The sequence below is a fragment of the Quercus suber genome, unplaced genomic scaffold (assembly GCF_002906115.3).
Source record: "Quercus suber isolate HL8 unplaced genomic scaffold, Cork oak 2.0 scaffold_928, whole genome shotgun sequence".
Taxonomy (NCBI): domain Eukaryota; kingdom Viridiplantae; phylum Streptophyta; class Magnoliopsida; order Fagales; family Fagaceae; genus Quercus; species Quercus suber.
In genome coordinates, this window is record NW_027070351.1 from 92,911 (window position 1) to 114,046 (window position 21,136).

At 31.9% G+C, this 21,136-nt stretch overlaps 1 protein-coding gene and 1 non-coding gene across 5 annotated transcripts; one reads left to right on the forward strand and one right to left on the reverse strand.

Moving 5' to 3' along the window:
- Window positions 1-3,470: 3,470 nt before the first annotated feature.
- On the reverse strand, window positions 3,471-13,646 carry LOC111997624 (uncharacterized). Of its 4 annotated transcripts, XM_065768388.1 has the most exons (11): window positions 13,390-13,646; window positions 13,229-13,271; window positions 12,109-12,325; window positions 10,308-10,697; window positions 10,029-10,169; window positions 9,807-9,910; window positions 9,490-9,711; window positions 8,520-9,014; window positions 4,411-4,835; window positions 4,094-4,187; window positions 3,471-3,978 (listed from the first exon to the last, which is right to left on the reverse strand). In XM_065768388.1, exons 3-11 carry the CDS (start codon window positions 12,274-12,276, stop codon window positions 3,864-3,866), a joined length of 2,154 nt encoding a protein of 717 aa, XP_065624460.1. In that variant the 5' UTR covers window positions 12,277-12,325; window positions 13,229-13,271; window positions 13,390-13,646; the 3' UTR covers window positions 3,471-3,863. The 4 variants fall into 4 exon arrangements, with proteins under 4 accessions (XP_065624460.1, XP_065624459.1, XP_065624461.1 ...); XM_065768387.1 differs by lacking the exon at window positions 13,229-13,271; XM_065768389.1 differs by lacking the exons at window positions 10,308-10,697; window positions 13,229-13,271.
- Window positions 13,647-13,737: 91 nt separating this feature from the next.
- TRNAI-AAU (transfer RNA isoleucine (anticodon AAU)) lies at window positions 13,738-13,811 on the forward strand. The gene has a single exon. It is a non-coding gene; the product is annotated as a tRNA-Ile (tRNA).
- Window positions 13,812-21,136: the final 7,325 nt, after the last annotated feature.

Consider the following 21,136-nt stretch of genomic DNA (forward strand, 5'->3'; position numbering starts at 1 on the left):
CGGGTTCACCTTTTAAAATCTTGATTAACTATTGTTTAGTTCATAAACAGCCCAGTTCTTTTACCTACTCTCTACAAATTCATTGTATTGGGCTTATTGGGTTCACATCCCATATCTTTTGGGCTTGGGTTACAAATTTTGACCCTATAATAATATAGGGGTAATTACATTCCCCTTCCTTGATGTTTGAAAAAATGACACTCTACCCAAAACTTGAAAGGAAAAAATATTTTCACCCTTTACATTTGTTTGGCCAAACTTTGTTAAATTAATATTAAAATATTGTGGACTAACTTGCCTGTGCTTAAGGTAGGTTCCAAAATTATCCTTAATTTTAAAATTAAATTCTCTTATTTTAAAATTTTAAATTAAAGTGTATTTCAAAATATTAAGTAATGTCTTCTGCTTTTTTTTTTTTTCCCTTTTCTTTTCCCAATAAGTTATGGAGAGATTTGTCACTTCAAATATTTTGGTATTTTATAAATTTGTATTTTAATTCTAAAGTTATGAGTAATGTCTTTACTAACCATGGTTAAACATTTATAAACAGATTCTTAAATAAATTTAAAATATTTTGTTATTAATATAAACAAAATGGGAGAGTGTCATTACTTATTACCCCAAATATATTTAATAAGATCACCCTAAAAAAAATTATCTCACGCAATGCGCGGGTATGCGACTAGTAAAAATAGAAGACAATGCAAAAGAAGAAGAAGAAGAGTTTGAAGAAGTTACCCATGACTGGATTAGACTTGCATCACTCTCTCCCAATACTCCGATAACCCTTCTAACTCTTCACTACTACTCTCACTCTCGCCTCCCTCCTCCACCAAAATCCCATGCAACCTTTCACTACAAGCCCTCGCCATGTGGCACCCTCCATGCCCATCGTACACTCTGAAAAAGTCGTACTTTCCTTCAACACCAACACCAACACCAACACCTTTTTTATTCATAATTCCTAGTTCNTTTCTAAGATTTATATGAGAAAAATTTGATTTTTTTTTTTTAATGTGAGAAACAATTGATTTGAAATATGATATTCTTACTAAAATTTTAGTTGTCTTTGCAACTATTGAAACAATGTCCAACAAAAAGGGGAAAAAATAAATAACTTTACTAACACAAAATTCAAAATGTAAAAAAAAAATAATTAAATGATATTTGCATTTTTTGTACGCATGAAACATGCCAATTTATATGACCCAATATATCATGCAATTTTCAATTTAAAAACACATATATATACTATGATCAAATCACTACATTATTCTTAATGTCTTTCGATTTTGTCTATAAAATAACTAAATATTACATTTTTTTACAAGGAAAATTATTGAAAATTTTTTATATATACATTGATAGTTGAGGGTGAGGTATCTAAATCTGAATGTCTCTATTAGAAATTGAGATGCCAACCAGTTAAACTAAATCTTATTGAAATATTGGAGGAAACTAAAATGAGCTGCGGGAACCCAGCTAGTAAATTATAATTATTAAAATATTATCAATTAAAAAAAAATAGCCATTAGGCTCACAGCCTTGCACCTAAAGCACCATCATTGATCAAAATTCAATCCTAGGTATAAACATCCTGTTCGTTTTTTTTTTTGGATGAAATTAAATAAAAATTCAGCGGACTTGAAAGGGATTACAAACACGTTTGTTTAGCCAAATTAATAATCATATTGTGTGATTAGATTTGTTCAAGTTTTCAGTTGAAGTCTGGTGAAAGAAACAGGTGATTGTAAGGTTGACAAGGGCAATGAATGCCCACAATACTTGGAATCAGAAAGACACCGATGTGAGCATAGTACTCTACTAGATCACGCGCAATAGTCAAAGTTGAAATGTTGAATCGTGACAATATTTTGAACAAAGGATGTACTAACTAGGAAGCAAGAGATGTAACAAAAAATGTTTGGAATATCAACCATTGTAGTAGGTTCACTTATTTGGTTGAGAACTGGTAACTTCAAAAGGTTTAGTGAGAATCAACAATATCTAATAGATCAATTAATGCATTCCATCTACTCAAAATATGCTTGCCAATGATTTTGAGTCTCATTAACACACAAGTGTCCAAAAAAAGACTGAGAGAAAGAGGACCATTTAACAGGAAACTAAATATTTTATTATGGGCAAAACTTAGGTACAGTGCCTTAAGTACAGTACCTTAGGTTCCTTACTTAAAATTTTGACATCTGTCCAATTTAACAGCCCAAACAAACGGAGTTAAGACTATTTTTTTTTTCCCCTTCTTCCTTCTTCTTCCTCCTTTTCCTATACTACAACTGCAAAAGAACCCACGGGTTCAAATTTCAGATCTTTCTACTCCAAATAAATCCAAATAAAATAAAAATAAAAAATCACTGTGGGAAATCCAAATAAATCCAATAGTCACTGGCTCACTACAACTAAAACCATATAAAATAATAATAATAACCATGAAGACAGTGGAGGTACTCCTTTTGAGAGAACAAAAAGGAAAACAAAAAAGTCTAAAACAACTTTCAAGGAATTTACGTGTTGCAAAGATTATTTGTAAGTGATTGCAGTCCATCACCTGTAAACTTGTTCTCATCTCAGCCCATCAAAAGCTATGTGCTTTCTGCTTTCCCACGGTGCTCACCAAAAGCAAATAAAAAATCCTCAGCAAAAAAATAAAGAAGAAAGGAGAAAATAAAGAAGCCGGCGATTTTTTATCGTTGGAGAAACTATGAAAATAAAGAAGCTGGCGGTTTTTTATCGACGGAGAAGGTGATGTTTTTGAGAAGAGGCGAGTCATTGAACTCAAATATCAAGAGCTGAGTCTAGAAATGAAGCTTTTTGCTTGTTTCCCCTTTCTTCCTTTTTTTTTTTTTTTTTTTTTGCTGGGATTTTTTGTTTACTTTTGATGATGATATCTATTTATTCTTCAACGGAAGGCATAGATCCTACAATTTGAAAGATCTGAAGCCATGGTTTTCTTGCAGTTGCAATACAGGGAAAAGAAGGAAGAAGGAAAAAAAATTTAGTTTTAACGCCGTTTGCTGGGTTGTTAAATTCAAAATTTTAAGTAGAGAACCTAAAGTACTGTACCTAAGGTACTGTACCTAAATTTTGCCCTTTTATTATATTAGGTAAATGCAAAAACTCTAATTTATAATATCGTTTTTATACTCCAGAGACACAACATGGAAAAATATCTGTAACTTCCCCACCAGGACCTATTCCCCAGTTTAGAGTTGGGTGGGGGAGTAAAATTAACCATTGTTCACACATCATATTGCTTTCATTATCTTTTTTTACATAAGGAATATAGAATAAATAAATAATAAAAAAGGACATATTTAGGCAAAGCAAGCACCTGTGATATATTCTATATTTTGGATATTTTTCCTAAACAATCTCATATTTGCCTATCACACTTTTCTTTTTCTTTTTTGGCCAAGTGCCTTATATACTGTTTGTTTCCACTCACCAGAGGCACTTGAACACTATTATTATTCAATCAGTTATAAATCTTTTGCAGTTGATTGGTTATGAAGTCATGATCAGTTGTGAAGAAGCAGTACATGTTGTCTGTAAGTACAAAATTTGATCAATAAATTTCAAATTAAGGAACCAGTGCATACAAAAAAACCATGCATTCCTAAATAAACCAGAAGGCTTCAATAATAAACACATAACCAACCTAAAAAGGAACCAATATACTTAAATCAACTCATTCCTACAACAATCCAAGAATTGAATCAGGATGGACAATCATGTGATGAATAGCCCGCAAAATTCTAAATGCAACTGATGAGCAGCATGAAACGGTTGCAGAGGAGAATATGTTAGTCAAAAAGTAGAAGAATCACTGAATATGAAGACAGTCACGATCTGCAGCAGGCAAGAATTGAATCATAGCAGAGATACCAATACTCTTTGTAGGGGATGGACATCCACGGCAATGGTGAAGGAAGAGCAGTACCCAATGTAGAAGCTACCCTGAACGTATAAAAATGTGATAGATATAGATAGATAGAGGAACTAAGTTTGAATTTCAGTAGCTATGAAACAATAGAGCAGCAAGATGAAAACTAAATAGGCAAAGAAGACGCACCTTTTCCCAGTGAGGACACCATGAGTAAATTTAGCAAAAAAAGAACCAAAAACCCCAAAAAAGACATTTCTATAATGAGGCGCAACTAGCTCTCCTGAAATATAATTTCTAAAGTTGGTTAGCAAAAAAAACACCACATACATTGAAAGTCAAAGATAGATGTGATATGGTAAACATAGATATGTGTGTGTGTGTGTGTGTGTGTGAGAGAGAGAGCTAGTTGAGTCTTGAAATGAGAGGCTTTGTTAAGACTCATCCCTACAGAAACATCACTAAATAATATCACAAGTGATAATATAGCTAGAGGCCTCCCTCACCTATACTCAAGCAGTTGCTGTGTAGAAATGAAACCAAAATACTAGATTTCCCTCCATTTTGATTACAATGCAAATTCTCTGATGAAGAATCAAATTTATCAGGACTCCAAATCGCAGTATCACCAATCAGATTACTCCGACAAGATACAATTTCAAACCATATCCCAGAAGGAAATCTTCTTCGTCTTGCCAACCAAAGGAATATTTTGATATAAGGTGTCGCATGAATAACAGAGATAGTGACTTCAATCAGTATACATATAAGGCTGATGGTTGTGTTCACAATGCTAAAGAAGGTATAGAAAATAGAAGTAGTCGGTAAGAGAAGTAAGAGTGGTGTAAACAGAAGAGATCCAACGACGTGTTGCTTCACAGTGTAGTCGTAGCTATCTAATCTCTGACGAAGAGGATTCCATTTTCGACCACTGCCAAAGAATCAGCAATTACATGAATAGCTTGAAACAGGGAAAGAAAAGATATGAACTCTGAAATAAGACATGATATTATCAATGAAGTAAGGAAAAAGATATTTTACACCTTGAAGTTCTGTCTTGCAAAGAATATTGAATCTAGCAAAGTGCACAAGCTGATCTCTTTTAGAGAATAGAATTTCTCATCAACCAAAGAAAGAGGAATTCTTCTTAAATGTCAACAAAAATTTAACCTATTTTGCATAGGAAGCCTCCCAAAATTTAAAATTAGTTCCTTCAAAAGTAACACTTCTAACTTTCTAAGATATAAGAATATCATTCTTCCATTAAATGTTCACAGTAAAAGCATCTCTCTAGAAATATGGCAAAGAAGGGCCCTAGCCACAAAAGCAACTAGAGCCACATATCTCTAAAGAGCACCTGGACATCCACAATCTATCAACCGCTCAAGTGATATGGGGACCAAAAATTACATCATTTAAGAGGATATTACCAATTCAAATTAGCACTCATGTTAAAATGTGAACAATCAAAGGTGTCCAAGGTATTTGAGAATATATGAATGAGTAACAAGCATTATTGAATCATGGAAGAAAGACAGGCAAGTTTGGCCAATGTACAAGCTCACAAGTAAAATGGAAATCAATTTCTTATCCCTATTTTTACCTCTTCTTTAGCATCCTTACACATTTAACATGTCTTTTAGCTCAGGGATTGATACCCTTCAGAAGAAAAAAGCACTCAGAATAGCATCAACCATATAAGAACCAACATCAATTTTTTTTTTATCAGTAGAACCAACATCAATTAGGCAATCAAATATCACCATGACCTCTCATATCTTGATTGAAACAGATAAAGAACAACAAGGTGAGTATAAGTTTACAAAGTCCTTAAGCAATGAATTTAAAGTTAAGAATTCTAAGTTTTACATTTAAGATTCATTTCAATATTACCCTGGAAAGAAACTATGAATGAGAACTCAATTGAAACAGATAGATAACAATAGCAACAGATGTTCAAGAACACATAAAAGATGAAGTTTTCAGTTGATCCAAAGACCATTATCTAGCAATCCAAAAGGCTACATAAAGAGTTAAGCATACCAAGGACAAATCATATCTACCAAAAACTCATATATAAACACACACAGAGTTCTGTATAAACTACTGCAATGGCAATAAATCAGCATGCATGGCACATGCAACTCCCCCATCTCTTATTTTCTCCTCCTCTTTATAATGGTTTTCTTTCTTTTTTTTCTTTTTTTTTTCTTTTTTTTGATTGGCAAGAATTCAATTTCATTGATAAAGAAACAAAACCTTGTGCTCAAGATAATGAACACAAAGGATCATAAGAATACAAATAAATCAAATTCTAGATCTAAGAGAATTTTAAAACTCATAAATATCAGAACATTGTGAAGAACCCCAAGCCCTTCTTATTATGTATTTTTTTTTTTTTTTGATAAGTCCTTCTTATTATGTATTTTAGCTCCCATCTCTCATTATTCTTTGTATTGCTTCTTTTTCTTTGTTTTTTTTTTAATATTATCTTTTCCCCCTTTCCCCCACTCTAAGGAAGGCCCCATATACTGATTTTGTGTTTTCCTTCACCTCCTAGGATGCCTACGAAGTTACTCATCACAGTGATGAGAAAAATGGCAATATAGAACTTATAGGATTTTGGACAAGTCAGCTCAGATATTTAAGAAACTGCAACGATTCTTACACTATCAGCAACACCAGGAAGAATCACACAATGAACCAATATCTCTAATTGTTTCTTAATGAATTTTTTGTTTTTTTTGGTCGATAAGTAATAAGAGTAGTTATATAGATTAAAAATATTAAAAACATTGAGTTCACAATGATGAACACAAAGGAAGAAAGCAAAAGGACAAAAATCAAAAGGTTAGTCTAAGAGAAACAAGGATGTTTCTTAAGGAATTTTCAAAATTAATTATCTCTTTACTCACCTCAAAACTCATAAAAACCACAATTTCTCATAAGATTCTGCCATTTTGCAATGAACTTTCACTCATCTAAATTTCTCGTTAGGTTTTTCTCTTTCCTCTTTTTCTTTTGATTGATACATTGCCCTAATGTATGGAGCACGAAGACAGTTATATTTTAATCTAGTTATATTTAATTTTAGAAGTCAATTTTATACATTTGGATAAGTAGAAGTCAATTTTATACATTTGGATAAGTAGAAGTCAATTATAATATTAAATTTCCTAGAGTCAAGGTTATTTTCATAATTCAATAATTGGGCTTTGGCCCCAAGTCAATTTGGAGTAGAGTTTAACTAGGGGTCGTCAATGGGTTGGGTCAGGCCAGCCCGGCCCATTTTTACTTAGCCCATGGGCACAATGGGCCGGGCATAATGAGCTATTAACTAGTTAACAGACCGGGTCGGGCTAGGCCGAAAGAGAAAACCTCAGCCTATGACCCTGCCCATGGGCAATACCCATTTTGTCTTTAGCGAGGTGGGCTATCAGGTTAGGCCTAATGGGCTACCCATGGGCTTGTGTTAGCATATTATTTTATTATTTTTATAAAGAAAGAATCAATTTTTTATAAAGGAATAATCAATCTATTTTTTTAAAGAAAAGAATTAAAGAATTTAATACTTAATTACAAATTTTTTTACAATTAAATCTATTTAATTTTTTTATTAAGGCTTTAAATAGTTTTTTATTTTTATCTTTAATTAAAAAAAAAAAAAAAGTCAAATGGTTAATTCAAATTTGCTAGACTATTAAAAAAATATATATATTTAGTAAACTAAGTTTAGCACAATTACTTTGAGTATCTTAGCAGTTGAGGGAGTTCTCTTAAGAAATTCCTCTATAATATCTCAGGATCAATCTTTCATACACTTCCTACATATTTTTATTATGAATTATGAGTTATTGGGCTGCGCCAACGGGTTGGGCTATTAGGCTAGTCCACCGGGTATCCATGGGCATAAAAACTAGCCCACGGCCTGACCCACTGGGCTAGTGGGCTACACATGGGCCTCAATAACAACGGGCTGGGCCGCCCATTAGCCCGATGGGCTGTCGGGTTTCTGGGTCGGGCTGTGGGCCATGGGCTGTTTAACACATTATTGTATTCCAACAAAGATAAGTTTACAATTGATGAATAAATTTTCTATTGGAATTTTTCCAATGACTTGGTGCTAATTCCTAGGTTTTCTATCCCGTTTGGTACAAACTCAAAGCAACCCTAGGTGTTGATTCCTAATTTTGTTTTAATTTTCTAATTGTTTCCCACAAAATCCTTCTTAAAGTTATACGTTCTAAGGGTCTTACCACATCTGGACCCAAGGGTCTTGATGTTATTTGTGCTACATCATACCCAGCACCCAATTAATTTTGAATCCACAACATGCGGCTCCTCTTTATTCTTATAAGAGCAGCTTCTCTTATTTTTGTGGAGCTGAAAATGACAAGATTTTAATAATTCATTGCTCATGTTAAGCTCCTTATATCAATCACTAGTGCATTGCATGAACTGCATGATATCTTGATTTAAATGGTAGAGTTGTTTTTTTACTTTTTAATGCTTATGATTGTTTTGATAAAAGTGACTACCATGACAGCCAGGTGGAATTTTGACCGATTTAAGAGTTGTAAAAACTAAACCAAGAAATGGAATCACAAAGTGTTACCTGAAAAGGCGCCACAAATCTGCTAATGCCTGCGTCTGTGTTGAATATACAAGTGAGACCAGCCAATGAAGGGTTGAGATATGCAGAGTTGCTAGTAAAAAAATGTCTATGATCAAAGCAGCTGGTATTGTCATCCCAAATAGAATCCCTGATATTGCAAGTCCTTTAATAATATAAATGGAAAGGAAACCCAGAATGACTGAGAGGGTAGACCATATTTGGATTGCATTAAGAGAAACCATGCCAAGAACACCGGCCAATTCCGTGTTTAACTTGAAACCTGCAGGGGCTCCCATCAACCAAGCACAACTTGACCGCATTGATTTGTATGTAATTTCACCAGTAAAGTTCATAACCCACCAGCAAGCAGATTCTGCATTGTATAACAGTGCCCAACCAATCAAGTTTCCCAAGAGAACATCAAGAGCCAAGCTTGACCACATGGAATGCCTACGTAATGCAGCTTTCTCCGCATATTCAACGCATGATAGAGACCTTAAAAAAAGAATAAAAAATGCAGTGATGAGTTGAGAAAAATAGGAACCTACTGCAAACGATGAATTCAGCCAATAAATAATAAAAACAGTAGCAAAACCACCCCCCCAACCCCCAACCCAACTTTTTTTGGTTCCTCCCTTCCCCACAGATAGACTACAGACGTTTATTGATTGAGTTTATACTCAAATTGAATATCAACTTCAACCCTAGAATTACATGAAATGAGCTTCTTCTTCTTCTTCTTTTTTGGTAAGGGGGGATTCATTAGGATATAAAATCTAATTAAAATGCTTAGATCTAAAAAAAAGGAAAAGGCAGAAAACAACTGAAATTCATAGTGGCTTTAAACCTAAATTTAGGCACAAATCTGATGTAAAACCTGATGTATTAATTAAAGACTGAAGCGTCGTATTAATTAGCATTTAAAACCTGATGTATAAATAAAAAGTATTCTTCAGAAACCTCATCTTACCTCAGGCCATTATCTTGGAGGAAGATTGGCCAATACAAGATCTGACAGCAGCGGATTCGAATACTTATCCATGTAGACCTGAGTATCCTTGCTGATTTAATATATATCCACGATTGTGATCCAAAACTCAAAAGGATATGGAGAAGCTGAAGAATGAAGTAGAATAAAGTTGATAATGAAGCAATGGACATTGCAAATAGTTGCCAGATGAAAGTAAGAAACCTGAAAGCCAAAACATAGGCCATCAAATATTGCAGACCAAGGTGTGAGGGAAGAAGGAAGGTGGGATGCAAGATTAGAGTCTTCAAGAGAGATACCTGCAAAAAATAAAAAACCGAACAACGGGCCTCCTAGGAGCCACATGTCTCTCAAAAAATATTTTAGCAGAAGCAGCACTGTTAATTGCCAAAATTACTGTATCCTGTACTTTAAAAAAAAAAAAATTTTGAAAAGGCATTTTAATAAGCAGCCAAAATGTCTAAATGCACCAAAAAAATATAAAATAGACAACAAAGCAAAAAACTTGCAAACTCTGGTACCAAGTCAACTGGTGGCTGCTTTTGGTGAAGTTCATCAACCCACTTGGGTTTCTTGAAATCAGCTTTCACTTGCTCAGATGAATTCCACAGGTGCAACGAGAAATGGTGACCACCATATGAGGGAGTATCATAAAGTATTACCTTCATTGTTCAAATAAACAAGAGGAGATTAATCACAACTAACAAATATAGCTTCAAGGAGCCACAAGCATGGAGTAGAAGCCATCATGACTTACGATTATCAAAAAAGAAAAAAAGTAGCCATCATGTCTTACATACGTGGACATCACACTGAAACACTATTTGCCCATTCCAATGAAAGTGATGCAATTTAGGAATCCGATAAATTTCACCACCACACTGTTCAGGAAAATCATTTAGCAGCAGGATCCAATTACTGCTTCCAATAGAAACTTGTGTACATTGTCCTAATAATCCATCATATTTGTGGCACCCGCAAGTCCAGTGTCCATGGTTTTCTCTAAATGTACCTCTATTGTTCTGCACGCAAGCATTGCCACAAATTGAGGAATTTCTTTTATCTTCTTTTGTTCCAGAGCTTAACAGGCCATTACTGTTAAGATCTACACCATGCTGTCCCAGTATAGAGAGCTTTGATTTATCCTGAAGAAATTTGGGCATGCTCCCATTTGCATCATGAAGTGTCCCCTGATAAAAAGCAGTAGTTCAGACTGAAATTTACTTACCATATCAAAACACCTTCAGGTAGCCAACCAAGAAAAAAATATTCTAAAGGTCATTATGGTTCCCATAACAAGAGCAAACTTCATTCTGGAGTTGTTGCATAGCTTAACATTTACCCAAGCAAATATTTTCCTAATTACCCACCCAGGTGCTCCTTAGGAAATTTCAGTATAAAATTCTCTCTCTTAGCTTCTTGTAGAGATGTCAAAAATTAAAAATCACCAAGTTAAGGGCTACCATAATAAAGTAAAAGTGACCACTAGCATACTGCCCCTATACAACAAATTCTTAATTGGTAAGTTACAGGTGCACCCAATGGGTCTTGAACCCACGACCTCACCCTCCATCTAGAACTTAAGTGCTAGAGCTCAAATGGTGCTAGAGCTCCTATACAACAAAACCATAACAGATAATTGGATAGAAGAACAATAGAGGTACATTTAGAGAAATGCACATTAGCCAAGAATCAATAATTCGATACACTAATCCAACTTGAGCATATATGACATGACCAATCAATCAACATGCTTCAACACTTGGCCTTCGTCATGTATTCCATACATCACATTAGATATATATTACATAAAGAATTGCACTTTAGTTAGACAGTTGGAAATGACACCAGGAAACAAAGCAAAAAAAAAAATTTCAGTTTTGATCCATTCAGGGTGGAAAGTGAAAACTAGCAAGTGGTCATTGATGAAAAAAATAAATAAAATAAAATAAAATAATTGTGGATATAATATTCTAATATGCTACTGTTATGCCTAATGTGGAGTTGTGGACCATACAGTGTGAATGTAATTGGAGAAAATATGACAAAATAAAGCTTCCTCTGATAGGCTTAACTTAAGTATAGGTATCAGGGGATGTCTACTGAAGGCAGTTAGTTATCACTTTTTAGGTATACTTGCATACTTTTTACGTGCATTTGTAACTCTTGGGGTTCCATAGTAAACTACTTGTGTTGTGTACTTTAGTTTCCTCTTTTCTAGTAAATTTTTTTTTATGACTTATCAAAAACAAAAATTCCAATGTATGCCTGTTAAGTTATGAATTAAAAAGAGGGAACATGAATTCTACATTTAAGACAAACCCCAAATACCAAAGAAAGCATTAACGTGTATTAGAATAAAAACGACAAGCATGACACTGAGAACACCTCTCTACCTCACCTAGATGGTGGAAAAATGAGAAATCGCTCTTAACATAATCTGGTATTTTACGACCAACATTTAACATATTAGTGTTTCTTTAAGTCATACTTATTTGAACTTAAAAAATGAGGATGCAACCAATTACTAATGCTAAGAGTATTTGGCCCCATTTTCCATAAGTGTATACAGGCATTCTTCAAAAATTACAGGTGCTATACCTCAAGGCCAGACTGATAATGCAAAAGAGAGCCTTCACTACACGCAAAAGCTACCACTATGTCAAGAGAAACTGAGGAAGACACAAACCACCCAAACAAGAAATTGGAGGATAATGGTTCACTCAATGCCAGCTCCTTCGGCCACCAGATCCTACACTTTCTTCTCATTTTCACCTCACGATTGTGCCTCTTTATCCATTTAATGGTCCCCTAAATCCTGTAATGGAGTAAAGCAGCCATTTAAATAATCTTATACATTGAACATAGTAACTCAAAAAATTGTGAATATTATTGAATTTGCATAGAACACTTAAAATAATTTTCAAACAATGAACTATAACTCAATTGGCCCTACCTCCTTCCACAATAATGGTTCAGGAGTGACATTGCGGGTTCAAAACCTACTAAGCACGTGCATGTTACTTACTAATAAAAATAAAATAAGAAACAACAACGACATCCAAGCTTAATCCCAAATTTTTTAGGGTCGACTATGAATTCTTAACATATTAGTTAGATTCGGCCACATGTATATTCTTTTGTGCCATTCTATTATATCCAAAGTCATAATAATAATCTATGTTATTTTCTTAATTGACATGTCATTTCTTACTACTTCTACAAATGTTATTTTTGGTCTTCATCTACCTTTTTTGTTCCGTCAATTTGAATCAACTCACTTTTACTCACACTGGTGCATTTTAATCACTCTGCGCTAAACATTGACCAAACCATTTCAAACAACAACAACAACTCTCTCTCTCTCTCTCCTCTTTTCATTTTCCCCATTTCAAATACTATCTTTTGGGTATTTCCACTTATCCACCTTTAATAATTATGAAAATTTTACACATTATTTAAAAAAAAAAAAAAAATAGAAAATTCAAACTTTATCATAACACTCATAAAAGAAGATAAAAAAAAAAAATGAAAATGATACTACAAAAGGAGTAACCAAATACATACAACAACAACAAAAATTAAACCAACTATAAAATGAAAAATTTACATAATATATAGCACTGAAAAATTAGAAAAATGAAAAACTCCATAATAACACTAAATTAACATAAATGTAATCAAAATGCATTCATATTTGATGCCATCTATAAACAAAAACCTCGATTTTAGTGGAGTTTTGAATCTGTCCGTGGTTTCTTTTCCTGCAAATTCTCGGCATCCAAACAGGTGATTTTTGCTGAGAAATCTATGGACTTGAGTAATGGCATGCAGTTGCGTAAAGCTAGAAATGAAAACGAAAATGAAAGGTGAGATTTTTACCCCTTTCTTCTATGAAGCAAAGCAGCTCTGATTGTAACAGCGAAACTTTCTTCACTTATCGATCGATGATTGTGACAGTGAAGCTAATTCCTGAAACCCGAATCAGGCAGTGCAGCTACAAGGGAAGCGAATAGGTGATTTTTTGTTGTTTTTTGAATTCCCTCCCGATATTGAGAGAGAGAGAGAGAGACAGAACCAATTGGGAAGAGAAGGCCGCAATTACGAGAAATCTGGGAAATCTACTTTTGGAGTTTGGAGCAGTGAAAAAAAAAAAATGCAGCGAAGATGTAGGGTAAATTGTACTTATACTAACATTATAATAATATTTCTTGTAATTTAGCAGCAAATGGCCTATTAGCTCAGCTGGTTAGAGCGTCGTGCTAATAACGCGAAGGTCGCAGGTTCGAGACCTGCATGGGCCATTAACAAACAATTTTTTAACAAACCAATAACTACTAATTTTTTTTACCCTTTTTTCGGTTTTTTACATTTTTTAACAAACTTTTTATTAAAAAAAAAAAACTTTTTTCATTTTTTAACTATCATTTTAATAGTTTTCCCCATATTTTAACAAACTTTTTTTTTTGTTTTTCCCATTTTTCAACAAATTTTTTTTATTACTTATTTTTTATACTTGCTTTCAATTATTTTGTAACAAATTTCCCATTTTTTAACAAACCAATAACTACTAATTTTTTTACCATTTTTTAACAAACTTTTTTTTTTTAAATCCCATTTTTTAATAAACATTTTTTTTTTTGGCTTTTGCTTTTGATTACTTATTTTATATACTCACTTTCAATTAAGAGAACATGTTAGTGTCAATAGCCTTATAACTCAACCAAAACCTCTTGGTATTTATAATGGAGACCTATAAAAAAAATCTACAATTTTTATCGAGGAGGATGGTTCAAAGACAAAGATGAACAAATTTTACTAGTGGTTTCTAGTGTGAAGTGATGGAAGGCATGCCACGTGAGGCGGTGTATGGTGGCCAGGATCCTCTCTCCTCCAATAGCGTGAAATGAACTAAACTGCCCTTTTATTGTTGAGTACAAACAGTGGTTAAAGTGAATAATTTAGTTAGGGCTTACGGGTTTAATTCTTATTTCAAAAAGTTCAGGGTTTAATTCCATTACTTTGAATTTTAGGTTTAATAGGATTTATAATGATAAGTAAGACATGAACTCCCTTGTAGCACATTGGCAATTCTATTATTCAATGTGATTGAATACTGAATCCGGGTTTGAATCCTGGCAACGGAAAATTCTTTTGGGCTGTTTTTTTATTGGGTCTGTGCATGAGAATTAAGTTCTTCTCATTAGGATTGCACTTCTTACAAAATCCAATACAAATGGCCCACTTTATTTTGTATTTATATTCTTTAAAAAAATATGTTAAAAAATAAAATAACCTTTGCCAATCAAAGTTATCAAACACACCCAATTTTTTGTTGTTTTTTTATTGGGTCTGTGCATGAGAATTGAGATCTTCTCATTGGGACTGCACTTCTTACAAAACCCAATACGAATGGCCCACTTAATTTTGTATTTTTATTCTTTTAAAAAATTATGTTCATAAATAAAATATTCTTTGCCAATCAAAGTTATCAAACAAACCTTAATATGCTCACTCACTTTTGTTTTTTATTACTCTTTTTTTTTTTTTTTTGAAAGGTTTTTGATTACTTATTTTATATACTCACTTTCAATTAAGAGAACATGTTAATGTTAATAGCCTTATAACTCAATCAAAACCTCTTGGTATTTATAATGGAGACCTATAAAAAAATCTACAATTTTTATCAAGGAGGATGGTTCAAAGACAAAGATGAACAAATTTTACTAATGGTTTCTAGTGTGAAGTGATGGAAGGCATGCCACGTGAGGCAGTATATGGTGGTCAGGATCCTCTCTCCTCCAATAGCGTAAAATGAACTAAACTGCCCTTTTATTGTTGAGTACAAACAGAGTTAAAGTGAATAATTTAGTTAGGGCTTACGGGTTTAATTCTTATTTCAAAAAGTTCAGGGTTTAGCTCCATTACTTTGAATTTTAGGTTTAATAGGATTTATAATGATAAGTAAGACATGAACTCCCTTGTAGCACATTGGCAATTCTATTATTCAATGTGATTGAATACTGAATCCGGGTTTGAATCCTGGCAAATGAAAATTCTTTTCGGCTGTTTTTTTATTGGGTCTGTGCATGAGAATTAAGATCTTCTCATTAGGATTGCACTTCTTACAAAATCCAATACAAATGGCCCACTTTATTTTGTATTTATATTCTTTAAAAAAATATGTTAAAAAATAAAATAACCTTTGCCAATCAAAGTTATCAAACACACCCAATTTTTTGTTGTTTTTTTATTGGGTCTGTGCATGAGAATTGAGATCTTCTCATTGGGACTGCACTTCTTACAAAACCCAATACGAATGGCCCACTTAATTTTGTATTTTTATTCTTTTAAAAAATTATGTTCATAAATAAAATATTCTTTGCCAATCAAAGTTATCAAACAAACCTTAATATGCTCACTCCCGGTGTTTGTTTGTTTGATTTTTTTTTTTTAATTTATTTTATATACTTGCTTTCAATTAGAAGAACATGTTAGTATCAATAACCATATAACTCAACCAAATCCTCTTGGTATTTCCAACAGGAACATATAAAAAAATTCACATTTTTATTGAGGAGGATGGTTCAAAGACAAAGATGAACAAATTTTATTGGTGGTTTATGGCGTGAAGTGACAAAAGGTGTGCCACGTGAGGTAGTGTGTGGTGGCCAGGTTCCTCTCTCCTCCAGTAACGTGAAATGAACTGAACTACTCTTTTATTGTTAAGTACAATCGGTGTTAAAATGAATAATTTGGCTAGGGCCTTGGGGTTTTATTGTTATTTTAAAAAGTTCAGGGATTAGCTCGTTTACTTGGAATTTCAGGTTTAATAGAATTTATAATGATAAGTAAGACATGAAATTTGCTGTAGCACATTAGCAATTCTATTGTCCAATATGATTGAATATTGAATCCGAGTTCAAATCTCGGCAGCAGAAAATTCTTTTTGGTTGTTTTTTATTGGGTCTGTGCATGAGAATTGAGATATTCTCATTGGGACAGCACTTCTTACAAAACTCAATACAAATGGCCCACTTAATTTTGTGTTTTTATTCTTTCAAAAAAATATGTTCATAAATAAAATAATATTTGCCAATCAGAGTTATCAAACACACCCAATATGCTCACTCTCAGTGTTCATTTGTTTGTTTGATTTTTTATTATTATTTATTTTATATACTCGCTTTCAATTAAGAGAACATTTTAGTGTCAATAGCCATATAACTCAACCAATACCTCTTGGTATTTCTAATGAGGACATAAAAAAAAATAAAAATAAAAATAAAAACTCACAATTTTTATTGAGGAAAATGGTTCAAACGCAAAGATGAACAAATTTTACCGGTGGTTTCCAGTGTGAAGTGACAGAAGGCGTGCCACGTGAGGCAGCGTGCGATGAATAAATTTTAACAAACATTTTTTTTTAACAATTTTCCCATTTTTTTATCAAACCAATAACTACCAATTTTTTACCATTTTTTAACAAACCTTTTTTAAAAAATGATTTTCCCATTTTTTATCAAACTTTTTTTTTTTCATAGTTTTTCCCTTTTTTTTTTATTTTTAGTATTTCCCTTTTTTAAACAATTTTTTTTTTTTTAACAATTTTCAAAATATGCAGCATAGATTGACAAATAAGGTTGCATGACGTGGCTTGAGAGGGAAAAAAAAATTGAACAAGGAGAACCAGGGGCTAACGAACAACAACTATCTTTTTTATAGTTTTTTTACTTGATCTTTTGATCACCCATTTTTTAACAAATTTCTAAAATATGCAGTAGAGATAGTTTTTTCTAATAACATTTTTTACTTTTTTAACAAATTCACATAGTGATTCAATCTTTTGATCGCCCAATTTTGAAAAACCATTTGTGGGGCCATTTTTTTAAAAAAATTTCTAAAATATGCAATTGAAATAGTTTTTCTAATAACTTTTTTTAACAAATTTTTAAATATGTAGCATAGACAAATAAGATTGCACCACATGGCTTGAGAGTTAAAAAAAAAAAAAATTTTAAAAAGGGAGAAAAAAAAAAAGATTTGAACAAAAATAACCAAGAGATTCAAGGCTCCAAATAGAACCCATTTTAATTGGATTGGAGACTTTTCATTTCTTCTTCTTCCTTTTTAATGGGAGCAAAAAGAAGATTTGAACAATAACCAAGAAATTCAAGACTCCAAATAGAAGTGCAAAAATAAGAAGGCTCCAAATAGGACCACCAGTTTTATGATTTTTTTTTTTTTTTTTTGAGAAGGTAGTTTTATGTAGTTATTTATAGGCAAAACTTAAATACAGTATTTAAGTGCTGTTTTTTAGGTTCTCCTTTTAAGATTCTGTCGTGCATATTTTTTTTTTTATGGGATTAAAGTGTATTTTTTAATTAAGTAGCCACATAGCTAAATTTTAAGAGAGAAACTTAAAAAACGGTACCTAAGATACAGTACATAAATTTTGTCCATTATTTATTAATTTTGATTCATAGACAATATATGCGTCCAATTAGGTTGGTATAATAATGCCAACATTGAGTTCAATAAAAAAATCACTTGTGCAAATTAATCGTTTTCAACGTCCTCCTAATTTTACTATTGAATAGTTGAAGAGTACAACATTTTTTTTTTTTGGATACTAGTACAACATTTATTTTAATCTATACAGTATGATATATATATATATATATATATTTTAGAGGAAAATATAATATATGCATTAAAATAAAATAAAATTATTGAGTAAGTGTCGAAAATGGTGCCACTTGGCTCCCACAATTTGGTTTTAAAATTTATAATATCTAGTCGCTAACCCATGCAATGCACGAAATAGTTTAATAAAATTACATATATGATTAGAAAATGAATAAAGAAAAAACAGAAAAATGCCTAATATATTTAAATTCAACTGCATATTAAAATGATATTATTCTCAATAATACTATGCTTTACAAATCTATCAACAAAATTCACAAAATATATTATATACATTTATGCAATTAAATTTATAAAATCAATGAGGCTAAGTTAAAACTTCAAATGGTCAAGATGACTACTATAACAACATATACTATTCTGAAAGGAACTTACTTGTTCCTAATGAAAATAATGATACAAATATAAATAAGAACAAAAAGAGGTGTAGGCCATGAGAATAATAGTAGCATATTAGAATTTAACTCTCTCGAAATCAACCAATTTGCAAACTCTAATGCATAAACTCTAATAGTAGTATGAAATCAGATTAACATTAACTTTATATATATAAAAGCACTGAGTCATTTTTTTTCTCTCATTTGATGCTTTTGATGTAATTTAGGTGTGATGATTGTGAAGCATTTGGCTATTTCCTTATTTTCTTTTAGAACAACAGAAGTTATGGGAGAAGTAAAATGAAGAATTTATGGATGAGGTTTTTGGTACATCTATTTGCTTATTGTTGATAGATTTGCCGGCCTTTTGTTTTGCTAGAACTTAATTTTTTGTCTCCTGCAGTGTTTGTCATTTATTACAAATGTTTCAACAAAAATGTGCAAAATAAATTCATATACTCAACTATCTAATTTTTTCATAACTAACCTAGCACACATAGTAGAAGGGGAATAAATTGTGTTCCCAACTAATAAAGATTGATATCATACAGTGCAGATCTTTTTTTTTTTTGCCAACTAATGAAATATATTAATTGAAGTATATTAATTTGGTGAAGATTGAAATATATTATCATACAGTGAAGATTGAAATATATTATCATACAGTGAAGATTGAAATATATTAATTTGGTGCTATTGTGTAGACTTAAAGAAGTAATGAAATTTAACAGAGCAAGTGACAATTAATATGTATATTCATAATCAACTGTGAAAAAGTATAGCTAAGCAGTCAAAAATTTGTGAGAATGACCACTTTTAGAAGATGATTTATTTAGTTTTTCTTTTGTTTGAAATAGCTAACTTGTAGGCTCTTTTCATTACGGTAACAAACAAACAAACAAACAAAAAAAGCTATCTTCAGCCAAGAGTTTAAAGTAAAAATTGTGTGCGCTTTGTTTTAAGTAACATTCATGTTCTTTTACTTACATAATCAAAAGTTTCAAATGAGTGTACTTTAATACACCATTGAACTTAAAGTGACTAACAATAATGCTAGTAGTGTGGATCCTGATTTGGCTAAATTTGGTTTCAAAGCTGGCAAAAAACAAAGAATTCCACAAATATAGAAAACTTAAATGATGGACAACACAAACCAAAGTTTAAAAACAGGTACAGTGAAACAAAACACAATCAGTGAAAACAGAAAATGCTCTAAACCACAAACTATCTTTTTGAAACTGGTTTGAATTTCAAATGAGTAATTATAGAAGCATCAATATGTAGATTTTCAATTTTCCTTTCTTTCTATATGTCTTTAGTACCAACCTGCATCAGTATGTAGCTTTTCAATTTTCCTTTGTTTCAATATGTCTTTTGTACCAACCTTCATGACTCTTTTACAATTTTTTTTAGATATTGTTTTTCAATTACTCTTGATTTTAAAGACACAACTATTGGATCTCAACAACATACCAATGCAAATATTAATTACTTAAAATTCAAAATAAATTATTTAAACATGATAAGTTACAATTCAAATTGAGTCTCAAGAGTTTTTTAAATGTAAAGAGAACACTACAATATTTAGAAATTAGATGTATATAGACAAAGAGTTAACGCTATACTTATAAAAAAAAAATCAAAAATTTATTTCAGGGGCAAACAAAAAAAAACAAAAAAAAAAAATCTAACAAAAAAAGTTGACAAGCAAGAAAAAAATTCTAACCAGAAAAAAAAGATTGACAAACGAAATCCAAGAAATTGGAAAATTTTAATTGTAATTTAGCATACCTTTAACTATTTCTTCAAAGGGATTTATAATTTAAAATTGTAAAAGGGTCTAAGAAAAAAAAGGGTCTTTAGCGTCAAAGGTATTTCTTCTTCTAGCGTCAATGTTAAAGGGTCTAAGAAATACCTTATTAATACCTTTGATGCTAATTTACAATTTAAAATTAGAAGGAATAATGATAGAAGAAGAAATACCTTTGACGCTGAAGAACCTTTTTTTCTTTATCGTCAATAAAATGATAAGAGTAAGACCATCAATTCCACTGTGATCAAGTAAACAATATAGCAGAAATAACCAAATCTCACTACGTTGCTAAACCATCTATATATTACTTCAAGATTCATATAACAATATAATAATACTTGAAGATGGGGTTCTCACCTCGATTTTGCCGCAAGCAAAACCTTTACGCCCTTAAACAAAGTTTCTTTCACTTTAGAGAAGCTACTTAATAACAAATACTACGTACATTGACAAATAGAAGCGATAAATAAAACCATAAACAATAACAAAAATATTTCCATAATTTGACGTATCAAATAAAACTATCATAAATATTCGTAAAGCATCAAATAAATTAAATGCCTACAATGAGTCTATAAAAACATCCGGTTGTTGAAAGATTCCAACTTTCTACAAAGTAAGACTTAAATACAAAACAACTACACTGGATTCGGGGATTAATTATCCTAGCCCTACAGACAAGAGGTTTAAGCCTTGGTTTATTGTTGTAGAGAAGAGTCGTGCATATGAG